At 39.1% G+C, this 19,800-nt stretch overlaps 3 protein-coding genes across 4 annotated transcripts; 1 reads left to right on the top strand and 2 right to left on the bottom strand.

The window, feature by feature from the left end:
* On the bottom strand, window positions 1-5,558 carry LOC111500225. 2 transcript variants are annotated; one of them, XM_023151904.1, is made up of 4 exons: window positions 5,376-5,558; window positions 4,472-4,794; window positions 2,714-3,848; window positions 1-2,546 (listed from the first exon to the last, which is right to left on the bottom strand). In XM_023151904.1, the coding sequence occupies exons 2-4, from the start codon at window positions 4,594-4,596 to the stop codon at window positions 315-317; spliced, it is 3,492 nt and encodes a 1,163-aa protein (XP_023007672.1). In that variant the 5' UTR covers window positions 4,597-4,794; window positions 5,376-5,558; the 3' UTR covers window positions 1-314. The 2 variants fall into 2 exon arrangements, with proteins under 2 accessions (XP_023007672.1, XP_023007673.1); XM_023151905.1 differs by lacking the exon at window positions 5,376-5,558 and adding an exon at window positions 5,272-5,375.
* A 4,529-nt stretch (window positions 5,559-10,087) lies between these two features.
* LOC111500236 (chloride channel protein CLC-f-like) lies at window positions 10,088-16,348 on the top strand. Its single transcript, XM_023151938.1, has 9 exons — window positions 10,088-10,799; window positions 11,005-11,410; window positions 11,550-11,744; window positions 13,655-14,109; window positions 14,209-14,313; window positions 14,861-15,094; window positions 15,186-15,392; window positions 15,628-15,848; window positions 15,997-16,348. Exons 1-9 carry the CDS (start codon window positions 10,368-10,370, stop codon window positions 16,058-16,060), a joined length of 2,319 nt encoding a protein of 772 aa, XP_023007706.1. The 5' UTR covers window positions 10,088-10,367; the 3' UTR covers window positions 16,061-16,348.
* A 155-nt stretch (window positions 16,349-16,503) lies between these two features.
* LOC111500251 (probable WRKY transcription factor 2) lies at window positions 16,504-19,800 on the bottom strand. The gene is made up of 5 exons (XM_023151955.1): window positions 19,429-19,800; window positions 18,562-19,050; window positions 17,514-18,472; window positions 17,279-17,437; window positions 16,504-17,202 (listed from the first exon to the last, which is right to left on the bottom strand). Exons 2-5 carry the CDS (start codon window positions 19,006-19,008, stop codon window positions 16,641-16,643), a joined length of 2,127 nt encoding a protein of 708 aa, XP_023007723.1. The 5' UTR covers window positions 19,009-19,050; window positions 19,429-19,800; the 3' UTR covers window positions 16,504-16,640.

Here is a 19,800-nt window from a genome sequence, read left to right as displayed (position 1 = left end):
TAGCGGGAAAGCTTTGTTCCATTACGTTTCGGTCAAAGGTTCGAGACGATTCGATTATTCATCGAAAAACCACTTGTACAATATATATATATATTATCTACTCTCTTCATAGCTTTAGAACTGACTAATAACACAGCCCCTCTCTGAATCTCCATTGTATGTTGTATCTCCATCTGGTAAAATGTATCTGTCACCCATTGCTAACGTCAAAAAAACATTTGGCTACCGAAAAAACACGGATACTATCACTGATTCGATGGCAGGAACTTGATAGCATAACCTACAACGACGAGCAAAGATCTCGAGTAATTCTATTAAAAGACTCCCCTCCTGCAGACGTATGGCGGTTCGGAATTACAATCCCATTTAACAGGGCTGGCATGATCTTTTCGAGACGGGGTCGATTGAAAACTAGAACTGTGTATTGTTGCTGGTTTGTTGAGATTTGAAGCATCCTTTGGTTGATAACAAAATGGACTTACAAGGTGTTTTGGATCATTGGCAATGAATCTGGCTTGGGAGGCTGTGTGCTGCTTAAGAAACAATGTGGTAGGTGCTTGACCGTGTGGTAACGACATATTCAGATTCACAGGGCTCCCGAAGCCCCTCGAGGACGTTACATCGAGACTCTGCCCCAATAAGTTACCTGCATTTTGATGTGGCCAATGAGGATACGAACCAGAGGAGGCTTGATTTCGAACATGTTGCGAGGAACCGCCCGAAAAGCTTGGAACCTGACTAAGTTGTGGCTGCTTAAGTGACATAGCTACATCTTCCTCATCTTTGTTTACCACCATCAAGTTCTTTCCCATTAACCTCAGTACAGAATTAGACGTAACTGGACTAGCAGGCTCACGAGGACTCGAAAACTTCGGTCCCGGATAGGACTTGAAAGGCGACTTATTTACTGGGAACCCCATGCTCTCCGGTGTCGTCTGTCCAGGCCCTTCAGCCATAATATCAAAGCTGTTCGGTCTTCTGTCCATGGCTGGCATGGTTTCCGAAGTCATCGCGTGATGCCTCGTCAGTTGTGGTTCGGGATAAGTTACGTTGATGCCGACCCTTTGACAACAGCAAGGCTGGCCGTTATTTACGACGCCAAGAGCTCCCGTTTCAACTGGTAACTTATTGACTTTAAACATGTCACCATTTACATGAGGCAATGCACGAGCTTTTGGAGATACTGACCCGAACTTATCATGAAATACATCGGAAGATACTCGAGATGGATTGTTATGCTTAAAACAAGATCGAGATGCTGTGGTGTTAGAGATAGTTGATGTTGCAGAAATAGGAGAACCTGATGAATCCCCATCAATCAACTCGTGCTGATCGAGGCAGGAATGAACCCAGCTATAGCTCAACGAAGACGTTCCTCGGTATTCTGAGGATCTCATATCCCTCGGGGGGCTCGGCAAGAAAGATCCTGGAGGTCCTGGAATAGATATTGGATCGACCTCGAAAGACGACATTCCTCGCTTGGCCTCGGAATCCAGTTCTCCTTGAACATCATGTCCAATCATGGCACTGCAGTCTTCATCAGTGAAAAACATGTCTTGTCCAATACCGAAACCGCCTTTCGCTCCATCTGATGATCCATAGAAAGTGCATGAACAATTCTGAGTAGATTGTAGCGTGCCACACCGGGTCTTGACATTATTGTTCGTCTTACAAAAACACGTGAAGCTCTCGTTCGGAACTAATTTTGAAGAAGAATCCACACTAACATCTTCATGAAATGAGTTCTGTCTACTACCAAGTTCAAGTCCCTTGATGTTTTCTTGAAACTCGACATCTATTCGAATATGAGAATCCATGTTTTTCAACTCGTGACATCCGCCGTATTCAGGTTCCGAGTCCGAACTACTCAAAGCTATGGCTTTGCTCATTGCTTCTCTATTACTTCTGTTTTCCAATTCACTTACTTTGGTAACCTCTTCCTTTGCAGATTGATCACTTTCAATACTTCCATCTGATGAGCTACGGCTGTGATCAAAAGTAGAAAACCGATTAAACCGAGGAGACGGCTTAGAACCAGTAGACGACCGGCTACTGACATGGAACTCGTCTCGTCGGGAAGAGTTCAAATTTCTAACTTTCACTGCATTTTCATGGTAATTACTTGACAACTTCTTGTTAAAACCAGGTGGAGTTTGATATTTCATTTGTGTTGGAGAACCAATATCAACCATTTCACCAGAAAACGAACTTCTCAGGCTCCTCCGCACGGGAGACCGCCCTTTCTTGTCTGAAATATAGGCTTCATACTCCATGTTGTCCGTTCTCTCGCTGCTTTCAGGAGACGAAACACAATGCTCAACTTGACTTCTGTCAAACAAAGAGTCAGCTAAAACCGAGGGATCAGTATCAACATGCCATTTAAACGTAGAGGGTTGATAGCCTTCCTTTCTGGTGCTCACACTTGCTCTGGTTCGTTTCGAGCACGCCCATTGTCGTAAAGTTCCCGAATCGTGGGGTTTCGCTTGCTTCGTTATTTTATGTACCTCCAATCTACTACATCCATTCCGTTCAGTGTGTCCTTGAACCTTATCAGTCAATCAAGGATAAGCAAACTCAGTGACCATACTAGGATAAACGAGAATGTCGAAGCTATTCTAAAATAACGTTCGAGTTTAAGCATTGCATGAATCGTAAATAATTTATCATGACATGAATATTTCGGGTTCGAATAATGTTAAAACTCCATGAGTACCTGAGAAATGCACCGTTGAGAGGGAACTTTTCTACCTTCAGCAGCTACTTTAAGATACTTGTGATGCTTAGTTGAATGACCTTTCTTCTTTTTGGCTGAATGAAACTTCCTTACCGTTACTCCGTTGAGTTTCTTAGAACCAAGTTCATTTTGCGATATCGACAACGATGACGAAGAACTAAACTTGGACAAAATTCGAAGTTTCGTGCCATTGGCATCAATATAAACTGCACCTGCACTATGATCATCAATGTCCTCTGGATGAACTGGCATCACTTTCTGCTTTTTCCCTTCATTAATCTGACAATTTTCGATATTCTCAGCAGGAAAGCCCGACGAAGTGGCCCAAGCGGTACCATTTCGTCTGTCAAGCTCTTCCAACGTGCAAGAACGAGCTGTAGCGTAGATATCAACCATCAATTTCGTCTTCCTCGGCTTGATCCTAAACCGTGTGAGTTTGGAGTCTGATGTACACTTTGGAGTTGATGCTATAGAAAGACACTGATCAATATGAGCATTTAAAGTGGTGTTTGATGAAGAGGAGAACGTCTTGCAGACAGGGCATATTTTCGAAGCCATCGACTCCGATACCGTACTAAGACTCGCAGCAATATCTACAGTTGATGTTTGGTCAACGTGATTGGTCGATTTTCTGATAATCTTGCATCTTTTACTTGAGGTTTTGATCTTACTTTCGTTCTTTTCAGATGCTGGAAAACAAGTACGCTCCACTTCGGCCGGGGTTTCGGATAAAGTATCGGTTTTTAAAGATGAACTAGATGGTCCACTTGTGGAAACCAATTCTTTTTGGGGTTGTGAGATGCTTGTCATGGTGGAAGAGAAACCATTTTCTCCTTCACATCTGCATGAACTCGATTCCGTGCAAGTTCTTACTAGCTTTTCGTCGAACTTAGCATCCGATTGCTCTAGTTCTACAGGTTCTTTAGGCTCAGAGAACTCTCCATGAAGAACACTTGATGTTGAACTTTCACCCCGCTGGTTTCGGACACGATTCGGAGACTGAAACGGTGGTAGTAAATCCTTTACACCATGTTTCAAACAAAGCTGCAAATTCTTGAGGGAAAACGGCCAGTTGTTTTCGATATCCTTGCTCCGACAACCAAAAACATAATCTCTGCATCAAAACCATTCCTTTCCATTAACAAACTAGCACAAGCTCGAAACCTCGTAAGAACATAAGCTTTCAGCTTAGCAGTATCCAACCAGAAAGTTCAAGAATCAAAATCTTAAGACATTTGATCAAGAAATCAAATGAATGGTTCCAAAAGAGAGGTAGAATCAAATGTCATAGACCACTCGAGCCTGGTGATTACTAATTATCGAGTTCGTTAAACACACGACATGGTAAGAACAAAGAAAACAGATATTAAAAGTTTCCAAAGGCAGATCTAGAGAACCCATTGAGAAGCAAAAGTGTACAAAAATAGTAACAATACGAGTTCATGAGCCAGGCCCCATGGCGGGTGTAACGGCTCAGACCCACCGCTAGCAGATATTGTTCTCTTTGGGCTTTCACGCGTCTGGTAGGGAGAGGTTTCCACACCCTTATAAAGGGTCTTTCGTTCTCCTCTCCAACCGATAGGACTAAACCACAAGCAAGCAAGCGAAATTTACAATATGGATCTACCCCAACAGAGATTTTCCAAGATGGGTTCATATGACTTTGAGATCATCAAAGAGAAAAGAACGCACACAAACATGATATCTGTTCATCAAGCCAAAGTGTGAAGGGAGTACCTCAAGGAGAAGTTAGGGAAGGTGGAGTGGTCAAGAATGGCGGCGTTTTGAGTAGGCCTCTCATCATTGTTGATACTCAATGGCTGATATGAGGGATCTGGTGGAGGGTTTTCAATGGATAACATCTGATGAAAAGCTTCTCTAATGATTTTGTGCTGTTCTTAAAACAGTCACAAGCTCTTCCACTACTACTACTACTACTACTAGTTCTTATCTTTAACTTAGAGTTCAGCATATATATATAAAAACAGAACTACAGTTCTTTCACCCAAAATCAGTAGAACAAAGGTGAAGCAAACCCACCAGAATCATTATCCATTAACCTACAAAAAATGAAGAAATCAACATGAAATCATGAAATACAAGAGAGATCCAAGCAAAAAAAAGCAGAATAGAACACTCTAGAATCAGGTAGAACGTTATTTCATGTGATGCAAAGAAACAAGAACAAAATTAAGTGGGTTTTGAGTATCATTTCATGTGGATTCAACCCAGAAAAATGCTCAAAGTCATCAAAGGTCAGATGGGTAGACGAAAAATGACATGAAATTTGAAGATCAAAAAACAAACCCATCAAAGAACATGAAAACAACCGATTAAAGAAACCCATCAGTACAAGAACAAGAAAACCCCCAAATCTTGGTTTCTGAACAGTAGAGGTCAGAAAAAGAAACCCAAATCGATGAAAAACAGAACCGAGTGAGAGACAGCCATGAAATAACCCAAAAACAAGACGATTAAGCAAAAACAAAGAACACCCAGAAGAGGATCCACATAAACAGAGGAGGTAGAACACAAACCTAAGAATCTGATGATGAAATTAGCAGAAGTTCATGAGAAAAAAAGGGTGTTTGAAAGGGGGGAATGGAGAAAAAGAGAGAAAAAAACAGCACCACCCACTCACACATCAAACGGGCATCAGGTTCTTTGTCAAAAGCAGGCTTTGGAGCACTAAGCAAACCACGATTCACCCCTCAATCTGTGAATATGCGCCAGGAGACCAACTTTTTGGAGGAGAGAGAAAATTGAAGCAAAGAAAACAATAATGAAGAGAGAGAGAGAGGGAGAGGGAGGGAGAAGAAAAAAGTGTGTTTGGGTAATTGGGTGCATAATTTTTCTTCATTTTCTTTATCTCTGTTCAGTTTTGTAAAATACAGAGGAAAGCTGCCTCTGCCACTAACCTTCCATTTGTAACTCAATTAATTATATGTTCTACAAAATGATTTATTTTTTGGAACTAAAAGTAATTAAATTATTAAACTAAGTAATTTTTTATAATTTTAATATTGATAGGACGCATTTTCATTTATATTCTAGTAGATTAATTTTGACCGTCAACAAAAATTCAATTTTTTAAAAATATTTTGTGTCCGATAATTATTTGATTTAAGATTTTGATTTTTTATAATTAAATTTATAAACTCCATTTTAGTCGTATCTAGGGTTGGATTGAACTGTAACTCTATTTTTAAGTTGGTTGGGTTGACCCAACAAAAATACGTCAATAAGTGAACTGGCTGAATTTGTTGGTTTTTCAAAAATTCAACTCAACCCAAACTCAAAAAAAAAAAAAAATCCTACACGATTTTTTTGTTATCACTTTTTCGGAATATTTTCGCAATTTAAATTTTAAATTAAGTTTAAAAAATTAAGAAAAGCAGTTTTAGAATTTTTATTTTAGATTAGTTGATTATTAAAAACTGATAAAATTAAATTAGAAAGAAAAAAGAAAAAAGAATTAAAAATAAATCAAATAAAATAAAATAAAGATAGAAGAGTGACGGCTCCCCCGAAATGTCGGTTTTCAGTCAGTTCTTAGGGTTAAAATTGTCACAAAACATAATGGACACTACACGACAAAACCCTGTCTCTGTTTTGCCTTCCACTATTCCCTTTTTACCCTCTCCCATAACCTTGCAATTTCCTCTCTTCCTGCTTTTCTTTGGGCTTTTCTGTAATTTCATACTTCAAATTAGTTTAATGTCTTCCCTACATTAGTTAATGCCATTAGTTTATTTATGATAGTTTTTTTTAATTATTATTTAAAAAATTATAATTATTCACCTAACCTTTACAATCCGTTAAAAATTATAATTACCATTAAATATTTTTAATATTTTATAAAATTATGATTAGATTGGGTTCGGTGTAATTCTATTCTCAAGTTTATCTCATTGATTGGATCAAATAAACGTTAACCTCCAAACCAAAATAAAATTTAATCCAACCTTATCTAACCTTTATAATTTGGGTTGGGTAGTCTGAATTGGTCGGATTATCTCGACCAAAAAAATTCTAACTCATAAATTGAATTTAATTTCCAATTTTCTAAATTGGGTTAGAAAGTCTTAGTTGCTCGAGTTATTATATCATATATTACATTATAAATTTGATTCTAAAATTTTAAATTTATGTCTAATAAATTTCTAAACTTTCAAAAATATTTAATATGAAAAGCTTTTGGATTGGTGGTTTATAGAAAAGTACTCTCTCCAGATTTCCGGGAAAAGCATGAAAAAAAAGGCTCGAATGGTATGATCCCTCCGTCACCCCAGAATGAAAGGGGCGATCTCGTAGTTCTTGGTCTGTGAAGATACGTTGTTAGGTGCTCCATTTTATTTTCCCATTGAGGCCGAACCTAAACCTGTGCTCGAGAGATAGCTGTCCATATACTGATAAATGGATTCTCGAGAAGAGAGGAGCCAAGGTGGTCCCCCCGGACCGCCCGGATCCCACGAGTGAATAAAAAGTTGGATCTACATTGGATCTTACCTGAATCGACCCATCTCCACTCAAATTTTAAATTTTTAATGTTTTGTCTAATAAATTTTTTAGCATATTTAACTCAATAAATTATATAATTCAAAAAAAAAAATTCTAAATGATTTTCATGATCAATAATTGCAAAAATGAATATTCTAATAATAATTTCAATAATGCAATATATATATATATATTTAAAATTAGGAGTTTAAAAAAGGAAAAATGTGAATAAACTTTTTATTGTAAAATGAAATTATAATGTTTGTAACTAATAAGGTAGTTAAGTAAGATTTTTTTAAAATAAAATAAAATAAAAAACGGATAGCCGAACTCATACCAAATGTATTGGGTCGTGAACTCTATTTTAATTGCAACCCAACACCACATTTGATTGATTAGTCTTCGGCTCCATCTTTTTTGACCTCCAATCATCCTTCGCAGACCCACCATTCGCCATACTTTGTACATACAACCTCATCTTCTCCAACAAAATCGATTTCCTCTTTGCCAACATAGCCTCTTTCATTTTTTTTTCTTCCCAATTGGCACTTTATCCTTTACAAATTCTTTAACTTTAGGGATCCTCATCAGTGTTTTCATCAGAAATATTTGGAATCTCGACAAGTCAATCGATCTTCTGCAGAGATTTACCTTCAGAATCTGAACGCTGCATTGGCCTATTCGCCAACTAAGTCGCCACCAGCCTCCTCACCAAAATTGACTCTTTTACCCACTATGGCGACTCTTCCGACTTCAACATTTCTTCGTATCTTGCTCTGGGGGGGCGTGGCTCCATCTACGTCCATTGAAACTTCACCACCTGCTATAGCGCTGACTACTTCTCCATCGGCTCCACCTAGTGTTCCTTCGGAATCACCAACGTAAACTCCAGTTGCAAAATATGCTCAAGATATTCTTACTCGTGCTCATTTGCTAGATAGAAAATCAGTCCACAAGGCACAGACCCCATTTCGTCTCTGCCCCTCTCTTTCTTTCTTCGTCAAAAATACACCCTAGGGTATGCATTCTCTGTTTCTTCCCTATTCGTCATCTCTTGCTTTGACGGTCACCAAGTCCACCCTTCCTTCTTCACAGCCACTGTCGAACACTCTCTCTCTGTCTCTGCCCTTTTCTCGTAATATAGTCATCGCTCTAATTTTGGAGCCTCTACCTTGAGTCTCTATAGCCCACAACCCATGGTTATTTTGCAACACGATGATGGTTCTCTTTTCTCATATTCTACTCTCTATTGACCTCTCTTTGAATTTTTCAGATCCAAGCTTCACGTCGTTCAAATCTAATGCTCAGTTTGCAGGGGGTGTTAAAGGATATTTAGCATTCAATTACGGTTCCCATATGTACCATATTTGATATTTTATTGAAGGCAAATATATATTTGTCTTCCATTACGGTTTACCATAGGTATCATATTTGACCTTTATTATATGCAAATATACTGTATGATGTTCCTTCCGTTCCATTTCCATTTCCATTTCCATTTCCATTTCCATTTCCATCTCCATCTCCATCGTAATTTATTTGATAATTATAAATAGAGAATTCACTACCATTTCGGTGCGGTGGTTTTAACAAATATTTTCATTATGTGTCACAATTTCACCGTAAAGACAGTAGATCAACTCTCATATGTGGACAGATAAGGTGGCTACCCTCAAGTGGCGCCCATTGGGCCACGTGAAGACCAAGACAAACAAGTGTCATGATGCCACCAAGAAAGACGATCCATCATCCAACACACCTAGAAGAGTGTGCATGAAAGCCAAGTTGAGGCATAAGTGAGGTTGGAGAGAACAAGACAACACGAGTGTCAAAGACAAGCTTAAAGAGGGCCGAGTAAGGTTTTAGACCATAACCTCAGAAATCGAGGTTTCAATATAAGTTTTGACATGCTGCTCTAGAGTTAAATAAGTCTATATGAAAGATGAAAACTCACCAAATTTAATGTTAATAAGATATTTGACGGATGCTCCACAGAGCCATATGATCGCTTGCCAAAATAATGTCTACCAAGAAAGATTAGAAATGACTCAAAAAATGTACTATAGGAGAAGCATAGTGTTAAGTTCTCTACCACCTTTGGCCCTGTAACCTAAGCAATGTACTCTATGGCACACAAATGTCTCAAGTGACTTCCCTTGAAATGGGTCTTTCAAAGACAGTGTCGAACGACATAGGTATGTCGACGTTGTGCCCCTACCCATGTGTTGGAGGTTGATATATGCACCCGATATTCAGTACCAAGTCCATAAATGATATGACATGGACATGAGAGGATCCAATGGCTCGATAGAGCCAAGAAGAATGGATGTTCAAGGTGTCCCAATGATATGAACAACACATGGGCTCGTCTCAATGAGCATGACCAAATGAGCTACGATGGCCGATGACATCCCGGGACTTGAGATGACATTAAGACATGTGGGTCGTATTAACTGGAAACCTAAGATAACAAAATGAGATGTGACGTTGCATGTGAGAGACCTTGGCCCTAAGTAGAGGCAAGGTCCAGGCAGCATGTGTGACCAAACAAGGTTAGATTCTGCATGAATTATTTTTAATTAGTGAATCGAACTTCACATAAAGTCCAACAAAACCACAAAGACGGACAAAAGTATATATGAGCTTTAGATTTCCCATAAGAGCGTATCAAGATCATTACGCTCATAGTTAAAAATATACATCCTTGACACGATGCATCAATGAACTGACCTACTAAGACATTCATATAAAACAGCTCACATTTAGAACATGCAATCTGGCACTTTCAATTCAATTAACACATTCCAATCCAGTACCTACCCAAGGAAGAAACTCACCAGAATTTATACTAATTTGAAATCCAATACGGAACGTGAAGCGGCCTTGTTCTCTGTTTACGCGTCACTTCCTTCCGCCGGGTTCCTTCCCGGCTTAGCTCGCCGGAAGTTGAATTCCCAAATTTCCCCTTTGAAATTCGATTCCATTCATTACCCAATTCACCTTTTTCGTTGATTTTCCCGTTTCGATTCGTGGGTCTTTGCTAACTAACAAAAGGCTCACCGTCTTCGAACTTGGGAGTTCTTGGGCTATATCGGAAGGGGAATTTTCCGGTTATAATCGCCTTCTTAGATCTATGGAGGATCACAATGAGGAAAACCATGATTTAGAATTGCAAGATGGCGATGAACTTCATCCAATGAGAACTAACAGTGGAAAACGCGGAGCGTTTCTGGATCTGTTTCATCATCTCAATCGAGGCGGCAGCTTTTCTGGTCGTCGTCTCAATTACAAGCGTCTTGAAACGGAGAATCATAGCGTTAATTTCAACCCTTCTTCTGTTAATATTGTCGGTAGAAATCGTACGGCTTCTTCTTCTTCTTCTTCATCTTCATCTTCTTCTTCCGATCGTCACAACAATTCGCATTCTCTTCAAACCCCAACTGTAATCGATGGCGAAATCGACGACAATATCGATGATTCTGCCCCTCCTGAATGGGCTTTGCTCCTTATTGCCTGTCTTCTTGGTCTCGCCACCGGTCTTTGCGTTGCAGCTTTTAACATTGGGGTTAGTTTCTCTGTTCTGTTCTTAAATTTGCAGCATCTAATTATGGTTTAAATGATCGTTTGGTTTCTTGGATGAAGTTTTTGTAATCCCCATTGGGTTGTTCTGAAATTAATGATTTCATTTCGTTGTAATCTTCATTCTGTCAATGAAAGTATGTTTTAAAAAGAATGATATGAATGTTGCTGATGCCATGGTTCTGAAGTAGGTACATGTAATCCATGAATGGGCTTGGGCTGGCACTCCAAATGAGGGTGCTGCTTGGCTTCGCTTACAGAGAATGGCTGATACATGGCATCGCATTCTCTTGATACCAGTAACTGGAGGTGTTATAGTGGGTATGATGCATGGTTTGCTTGAGATACTCAGCCAAATAAAACAGTCAAGTTCTTCCCAAAGGCAAGGATTCGATTTACTTTCTGGAATTTTTCCTACGGTTAAAGCCATTCAAGCAGCCATCACTTTAGGTACTGGCTGTTCATTGGGTCCTGAAGGGCCTAGTGTAGATATTGGGAAATCATGTGCCAATGGATTCTATCTTATGATGGAAAACAACAGTGAAAAGATAAAAATAGCATTTGTTGCAGCTGGTGCAGCAGCTGGAATTGCTTCCGGTATTCGACTAATCTTTGTATATGCTATAACTCGTACAATACATATCCCCTCCGACCCCCGAAGTTTTGCTGATCTTTCCTCTTTGTTGAGGCGTCTACTTGTTCTGTGGCTAATTTGTTTTATATCCTTCTCTTTTAGGCTTCAATGCAGCTGTTGCTGGTAGCTTCTTTGCAATCGAAACTGTATTAAGGCCTCTACGTGCAGAAAATTCACCTCCTTTTACAACTGCGATGATCATATTGGCATCTGTTATTTCTTCTACAGTCTCGAATGTTTTACTTGGTGCACAGTCTGCTTTCACAGTACCTACTTATGATTTGAAATCTGCTGCTGGTATTATGTCACCCACTCCCTTTGTTTGGTTATTTCAATTATCTGATGTCGTCTTCTGTTTAGTAGGAATTTGTTGTTGCATGATAGTATAGGCATGTCGTAATCTATTCCATCCTATATTTCTTATTATTATCCTTGTGACTTTTAGATTTCATGAGGAACATTACAAGTTTCATGAATCTTGAGTAACAAAAGAGGTACAAAATAAAGGAAGGGGAAAAAGACTTAAATGTCACAGGTTTCTTAAAAATAACCACAATCAAGATTAATAGATCCATAATTTGTCAATTTTATGTCTAGTAGATCGGTAAGTTTTAAAAAAATGGAACCGAATAGACACAAGCCTCAAAGTTCAGGACTAACTTTGTAATTTAACCATATGTTCTTCGTAAAATGAAATGTAACAAGGGAAGGAAAGGCCTTCCTTTTATGGAAGGTGGATTACAAAAGACTTCACCAACCAACAGGATAAGTAAAGCTGTGAATTTGGAAGGATGTAAGCATTTACCCCAAGAAAAGCTATAAAAAGAACTAGCTGAATAATGCTATCAAAAGGTGGGGGTAGTTTGTTGAACACCCGATTGTTCCTTTCGCACCAAAGGTTCCCAAAAAATGCTTGGCTGATGTAAAGCCGTATAGTCCTCTTCTCGGCTTTGAGTCGATGGCTTAGGAAAACATGTGCAAGGAAGTCGGATGCATTTTGTTTTTTTTTTTTCTTTGTCGTGTAACTTAATTTCCTCCAACAAAGGAACAACTAGAAGTAGATCATCTTTTATTTGTACTTCCTGCCCAATCTACACGAGTATAAACTTTTGGAAGATGGTCATGCTCGTAAAATAGTATACTTCTAGAATTCCATTCTTGTATTTCAAGATTCTATACACAGCTTCAAAATGAGTGGTCTAGATAAGTGTATAAATAACTCACCATACTCGTTGCAAATGCAATATCTAAGCATATGTGAGATAAATAACTTTGTCTAGTACATCGACAAATCTTTGGTATCGATCTTTTTCCTCTTACTTGTTCAGCTTTTGTAGCTTGTAATTTTAAGTTGGTTTGATAGGAATTTCTACGGTTCAACATCCAAGTAAACTTTTCTCTTGAAGTAAGTCGATAACATATTTCCTTAGCTTAATGAAGATACCTTTTTAAAATCTTGAGACAGTGTGCCTATTAAGTACTTTAAGGCTCCCAAACTCACTTGCAAGCTTGTTCTTAAGATCTAGTAAACCTTCTTCATCATTACCTTTGAGAATAATATTACTTTCTCCTTCTGCTGTCGTATGCACAATTTTTTAAGTTTAAAGAGGACCAAAATTACATCCGCTGTCATATGCCACCACTTTTTTCTCATCTCTTTTTTGCTTTCCTCTTATTTTCTTTTCCTTTCCTCCTCCTCTATCCGGATTTAAAATTTTGGCTCTATAAAAGAAGTTTAATAGATACAATAGTCGTCTATGTAAGTAATTTTCAGATTTGCCCTAACCTTTTATCTTTAAACAAGAAACAACATGGCTTGTCCTTGATCTTTTATAACACGGGTTTTTACCTTGAATGCATTAGTTTTAATTAATTAGGCTCCATAAGGAAACTATTAAGAAAATTAGTGATAAATACATTAATTTTAAATTATTATTTTGTTGATAGCTTTAGACATATGGTCATGCCACTTCGAATGTTGCTTGAACATGTGGAAATGCCCACACAAATACCAAAATGGACCTACATGTAACCTGATCTGCCCACATTATTCTATTTGTGTGAAACCCACGAACATAAAAATAAAAACCACTCAAATACCCATTGTTTCGTTGTAGAATTGCCATGGCACAAGTGTATAAACTGATTAATACCATATAAGCCTATTAATTTTGATTCATTATTGATTACCTCGTGTTTCATTGTAGAACTTCCATTGTACTTGATATTGGGAATGCTATGTGGCGTTGTGAGTGTAGCAGTTACACGTTTAGTTGCTTGGTTCGATAAATCATTTGAATTCATCAAGGAAAGGTTTGGTCTTCCTCCTGTTGTCTGTCCTGCTTTAGGCGGTTTGGGAGCTGGAATAATTGCTCTCAAGTACCCAGGAATACTTTATTGGGGTTTTACAAACGTTGAAGAAATCCTTCATACTGGTAACCGTCCTTCAGCTCCTGGGATTTGGTTATTAACTCAGATAGCAGCTGCAAAAGTCGTAGCTACTTCTCTGTGCAAAGGTTCCGGGCTCGTGGGTGGCCTTTATGCACCCAGTCTAATGATTGGTGCAGCTGTCGGTGCTGTATTTGGGGGCTCAGCTGTTGAACTTATTAATATTGCAATTCCTGGAAATGCAGCTGTTGCACAGCCTCAAGCATATGCACTCGTAATTTTCTTTTTCGTAGTTTCCTTTTTGTAATTTTCTTTAGCTGGTTTCTTCCTACATAACTTTGTTCTATTCCTTAAATTTGATGCCATTATACAGGTTGGAATGGCTGCTACGCTGGCCTCGGTCTGTTCAGTGCCCTTGACATCCGTTCTACTTCTGTTTGAGCTGACAAAGGATTATAGGATACTCCTTCCTCTCATGGCAAGTATTTCGTGATATCTTTAGTACACTCTTCTACAGATGCATTTTTTTAAAGGAGATCCTTCAAGTAATTTGCTCATAATGCTTTAGAGAACAAAATTTATGGTAATCAAGAATCTAATAATGTGGATAGTGCCTGTATTTAGTATTTAATTCATCCTTCGTAATGGATGCCATGACAATATCTTTCGGAGTTATCTTAAAGGCTTCCTTTAGGGATATTTGTTTTCGAAATGTCGATTTCTAAACCTCTTGCTCGGTCTTGTCGTCAATTTTTAATCCAAAACCAAGAGTTCTTTTATCAAACTAATGATAAAAAGTTAAATCTTAGTGTGAGTTGTAGTTTTTACGCATTAACAGGTATGCAGTCGTTACTACACAATTCAAACTTAGGGAGCATACCAGTTGCAATTTTAAAACTCTTTGATATCTCATTCTTCCAACATGGTTCGATTATATTGGTTCATTATTCCGATCGCTAGACATTGTGAAGCATATACTTCTCGGGGACTGGTTCTTATTTTCCTTACTGCTGTCATATGAGTAGGGGGCCGTAGGCTTGGCCATATGGGTTCCTTCCGTTACAAAACAGACCAAGGAAATTGAATCATCCAATAAGCGGGGTTTCGCTAGAGGTTATACGCCTCTTTCACCTTCTGAACATAAAGATGGGGCATCTTGGAGATATGATAATATTGACAATGGCTTGGAGCTCTCTGAGATAGCAAATCCATCTGACCATGAATCTACTTATGATGATAATCTTCTCGATGACCTAAAGGTACTTATTTCTTCTCTCCCCTTACCTGCATCTATCCCTTAGCAACTTGCTATTTATCCTAACTTTTATTCTTGACACTCCTGCCTTTCAGGTTTCTCAAGCGATGTCGAAGAACTATCTGAAGGTTTCATTTTCCATATATTTGAAAGATGCATTAAAATATATGAAAGATAACCAGCAGAACTGTGCATTAGTGGTCGATGATGATGATTTCCTCGAAGGGATCTTGACATATGGTGACATTAAACGATATTTCTTCAAGAAATATGGTGATGCTTTGAAGGGTGATTCCCTCAGTGTATGTATCCATTATCCGTGCATTTTTTGTTCACTTTTATTTGCTCATTTTGCTAATACTTCTTGTCTCCAGGAAAAACTCCTTATCAAACATAAAATCATTTCCGTATGCGTGCATTGTTTTATGATCTGTACATTGACTAATGATCTTGTGTTGATTCTCAATATAATTTCTTCTTTTCGTTTCATTTGTACTCTTCAATACAAATAACAAAGAACCCCCAAAACCTTTGCAGGTGGATACCGGCCTTGTGTCCTCTATTTACACTCGAGGGATTAGGTACCGTGGGCGAGAACGAGGAATTCTAACATGCCACCCTGACACTGATCTCGTAACTGCCAAGGAACTAATGGAGGCTAAGGGTATAAAGCAGTTGCCTGTTGTTAAGCGTAGTAAAGAAAGGAAGAAAAGAATCGTAGCTGTTCTCCACTATGATTCAATCTTTAGCTGTCTCAGGTTGTTAATGAATCTTAAATTTTGTTTTCTATTAATAAATTATCGTTCACCCGGACGGTAATGGGTACTTGGACTTGAGTCGTTTCTCGAGATTTATCGTTTATGCATCTGGATTTTTATTGTAAGAGGCGTTTTTGTTTATGTGCAGAGAGGTCTTGAATCAAAGGGAAACTGAGAAGGTTGTCCAGGAGAGTGTTGCAGATGGTCATTAAGAAGCTGCGCAACATATTCAGAGATCAAATGTTGAACTACAATGATCTGATTTGGTCTTAAGAGAAGAGATATAAACTATATGGTGAGTAGATTTGTTATGCAATATTTTTCCAAGTAATTTAGCAAATTGTATCATAATACACAGATTAATTTAGAAGCGGAGATGAACCTTCATAGTCTGAGGAGTCCATTTGGTTTATTAGGGTATATACGAGTCGTCATACCTGTTCGGTTAGGTTTCAATGTAGCTGGTTCATTTTTTGTTCTCCTGATATGTAAGTTATAGTGGATCCATTTCAATGAATTAGCTCATTCCCATTTCTCATGATTTGCTTGCTTGTATTGTTTTCCGAGTATCAAAAGAGCTGCCTCATCGGTCGAAAAGTACAAAAGTTATAACAAAGTTCTAAAACATTTGTTTGATATTGACATAAACCAACTGTTTCCACAAGAATTATGTTGCCCATCGACTCATCGATCATCATATATGTGTATTCATATTATGATAACTGTGTGTACCAGTAAGAGGTTTTAGTTTCCTAGAGAACAAAGATTGGGAACAAAAGGTAAAATAAGAACTCACATCTCAGGCCCAAGTGGAAGCCTACTCATAATTTGCTGATACACTGTTGAACCATTGGAGAAGTTCAAGCCAAGATCAGATGTAGGTTCTAGATTGGGCTCACCTTTAGGCAACAAGAAACCCATTTCATGAACATTGTGTGCTTGTGCTAAGTATGGATGCATTGGTATAACAGGAAGCTTGGCTTGACCAGCTGATGCCATGGTCATGGTCAGGTTTAGATTTCTCAGTCCAGGTTGGTTCATACCAAAACCGAAGCCATGGGCATGGGCAGTGCCCATCGGTTGTCTTCCAGCAAGGCCGAAGGCTGGCCTTCCGACTCTTGGCATGTTGTTTTGAGGCTGTGGTGGCCCTGGCCTGTGAGCATGAGTAGCGGTCGAGTTTTGACCCGTTACTGGACTGGATGTGCATGAACTGATGTGGCTGCTATTCCGAGCAGCAGGAACATCGTGATTGTGCTTTCCTTCATATGTGGTTATCACTGACTTCAGGTCATGTGACGCTCGCTCGACATGCTTCCTCACTGTGCAGCCGGGATTCGTGCACTTGTAGTAACTCCTGTACACAAGCAACTTTGTCAAAGATAAACTTAGTGACAGGACGAGAGCGCACACAAACATGGAATTTGATGTACCTAGGATTCGGATTTCCCTTCACCACCTTCTGTCCGTATTTACGCCAACGATAGCCATCATCGAGAATATCTACTTCACTGGTAGTCTGAACAACAACTCTAGGCTCACGGATAGCTCTAGTAGCCCCACTCATTTCCGTTACATAGGCGTCGAGTTTCCTGATAGATATCGAAGCAAACCCAAGTTAAATTTCATGGTTCTTTTCATATGATTCATAAAATAAGATGGCTATACCTTTTCTTAGACTCAGATTCATCTCCTTCCCCCTCATATCCCATTGTTATACTTCCATGTGTTCCTCTATCATCTTCATCTTCATCATTAGAGAATGTGGATGAGGCATCAATGGCCTCAGCTGTTTCAATATGATTGCCATATTCAGGACCCAATGATGCTGAAGAACTCACCTCAAGGTTGCTATGCATCCAATCAGGAGTCCCTTTTTGTGAATCTTCCCACAGGGGAACTTCAGCATTCTGTTGGCCTGCTTGTACAGGGATGTCTAGTTGCATATTGATATGGGAATCCGATGCTCGTCGATTCGGTGAGGGTTTTACATGGTTATGCGTTCCTTTATAGATGATCTCTGTTATATGGCCTTCATGAGATCGCTCGACCTTCTTCTTGACCTGACAGTTCGGATGTGTGCACTTGTAATAACTCCGAGGATACTCGCTTCCTTTAACCTGTTTTTGTCCATATTTTCTCCAGTTATATCCATCCTCCGAGGGCGCACCACAACCACCACTGGCCATCGAATCCCCAGTGCCACGTTGCTCCCCTTCATCCGGTTGTTCATCGAGCGGTGACGAATGTTCACCACCACACACAGAATCGAAGGGTCTTTGATCATTCAACAAGTTCTTACCCCCATCGTCCCTCTCCGTGCACGACGTAGAGAGCCCCATTTGAGGATGATGATTGATTCTATTTTCGGGTTGATAAGAATTTTCTGAGGGTAGGCCCGGAACCTCAATTCTTGGACAAGATTGTGGAAGTGAAATTACTTTGCTTGCTGCACCATGAAAAAATGATGATCCTGATTCCACACTGGGTCTGAAAGCAAACGCTGAACCGTTATCATCGAATGGATTGTCGTTGCCTCTATTGTTCGCCTCCAACATCATCGTCGAGCTACGATAACTAACGTTCGCTACAAACGGGAACTTTCCCGTTGTGGGAGATTGCTGAGCCTGCAACAAGACAGATGAAGAACAACAAGTATAAACAAATTTAACATGAAGATTAGATATAAACTTCATAAATCAAGTGTTCAGCTTACCAATGAATTTGAAAGAAAAACTGGAGAATCAAGCAATGTAGTTGGACTCAAACCAGGCGGTATGGTCAAGTAAGGAGACTTCACTTCCTCTGTTGATCTAATGTTCTCTGTATTCAATCTTGGAGCATTAAATCCAGCTCTTGCTGCAATCCTTTCCACAAGTCCCCCACGGAATTTCTGCTCCGATACCGTACCGAACTCCGTCGACCGATCGCCAGAGTTTACACCAGGGATCCCGCCTCTTGCAATGATGTTTTTAGACACCGTGTGTTCTTGAGACCCGAGAAAGATTTTTTCGGGTTTATCAGTGCTGGTAATGTCCATTGTAGGTCTAGAACCAGCAACATCCTCCTCTAGGATTTGCATTGCTGAGAAGAAGGTTCTTGGGCTGGGACTTGGAGGCACCCAATCCTCAATAATAGCAACATTATCATCAGTCCTCCCCATTACTACTCGATCGATCCCGACCTCGAAAATCTCGACGAAATCCTAAGAAACAACACAATCATTTAACAATTTGAAGTTCAGCTGGTAATCTAATCTCCTTCACAACGAAATTAGGATTTTCATTATCAATCATAGCTCCCAAACAACACAGCTAGCTAAAATGTTGAACAGAACATCAACATGTCTGTCTGTTCTTGTTATTACTATCATAGTTTAAGAATCAAACCCCAGAAACCACCAAGAACATGAAAATCAATAGAAACAGACATATCAAATATGTCGTAAAACATCCAAAATGGTATCAGATCCGAAGATCCCGCGAAGATCTAAGCATAAAACATCGAAGCCATAACAAAATAGAACAGAATCAAAAGCAGACAGAATTGAGAAAATCAAACAACAGATTCGGACATGGATTACCTGAGTGAATTAGCGGTCGGAAACGGAAATCAAAACAGAGAAGAACAAGAAATGGGTTCCGACATCGAAAATGAAAAGACGGCAAAATCCCAGAAGATGAAACAAGGTTTAGGGATCATTGAACAAAAACAAAAAACAATCAACAATCCCTGCGGCTGTTCTTCCCTTTTTCTTTTGTCTGTCTCAAATTGGCGTTTTGTGATTGTGGTCAAAACTCAATTGATGAAGAACAATGAACATGAGTGGAGTGTTTGTATTCCGAGACAAAATTACAGAGCTGCAAAAACCCAGAAACGAAGATTAAAAAAAAAATGGTCGGACCCCTCTGAAGAGAAAAAGGCGAAGAGAAGGGATTATGTTTGGACGACAGGA

This window comes from Cucurbita maxima, unplaced genomic scaffold (genome assembly GCF_002738345.1).
Source record: "Cucurbita maxima cultivar Rimu unplaced genomic scaffold, Cmax_1.0 Cma_Scf00028, whole genome shotgun sequence".
Lineage (NCBI taxonomy): Eukaryota > Viridiplantae > Streptophyta > Magnoliopsida > Cucurbitales > Cucurbitaceae > Cucurbita > Cucurbita maxima.
This window is presented reverse-complemented; position numbering and strand designations above follow the sequence as displayed.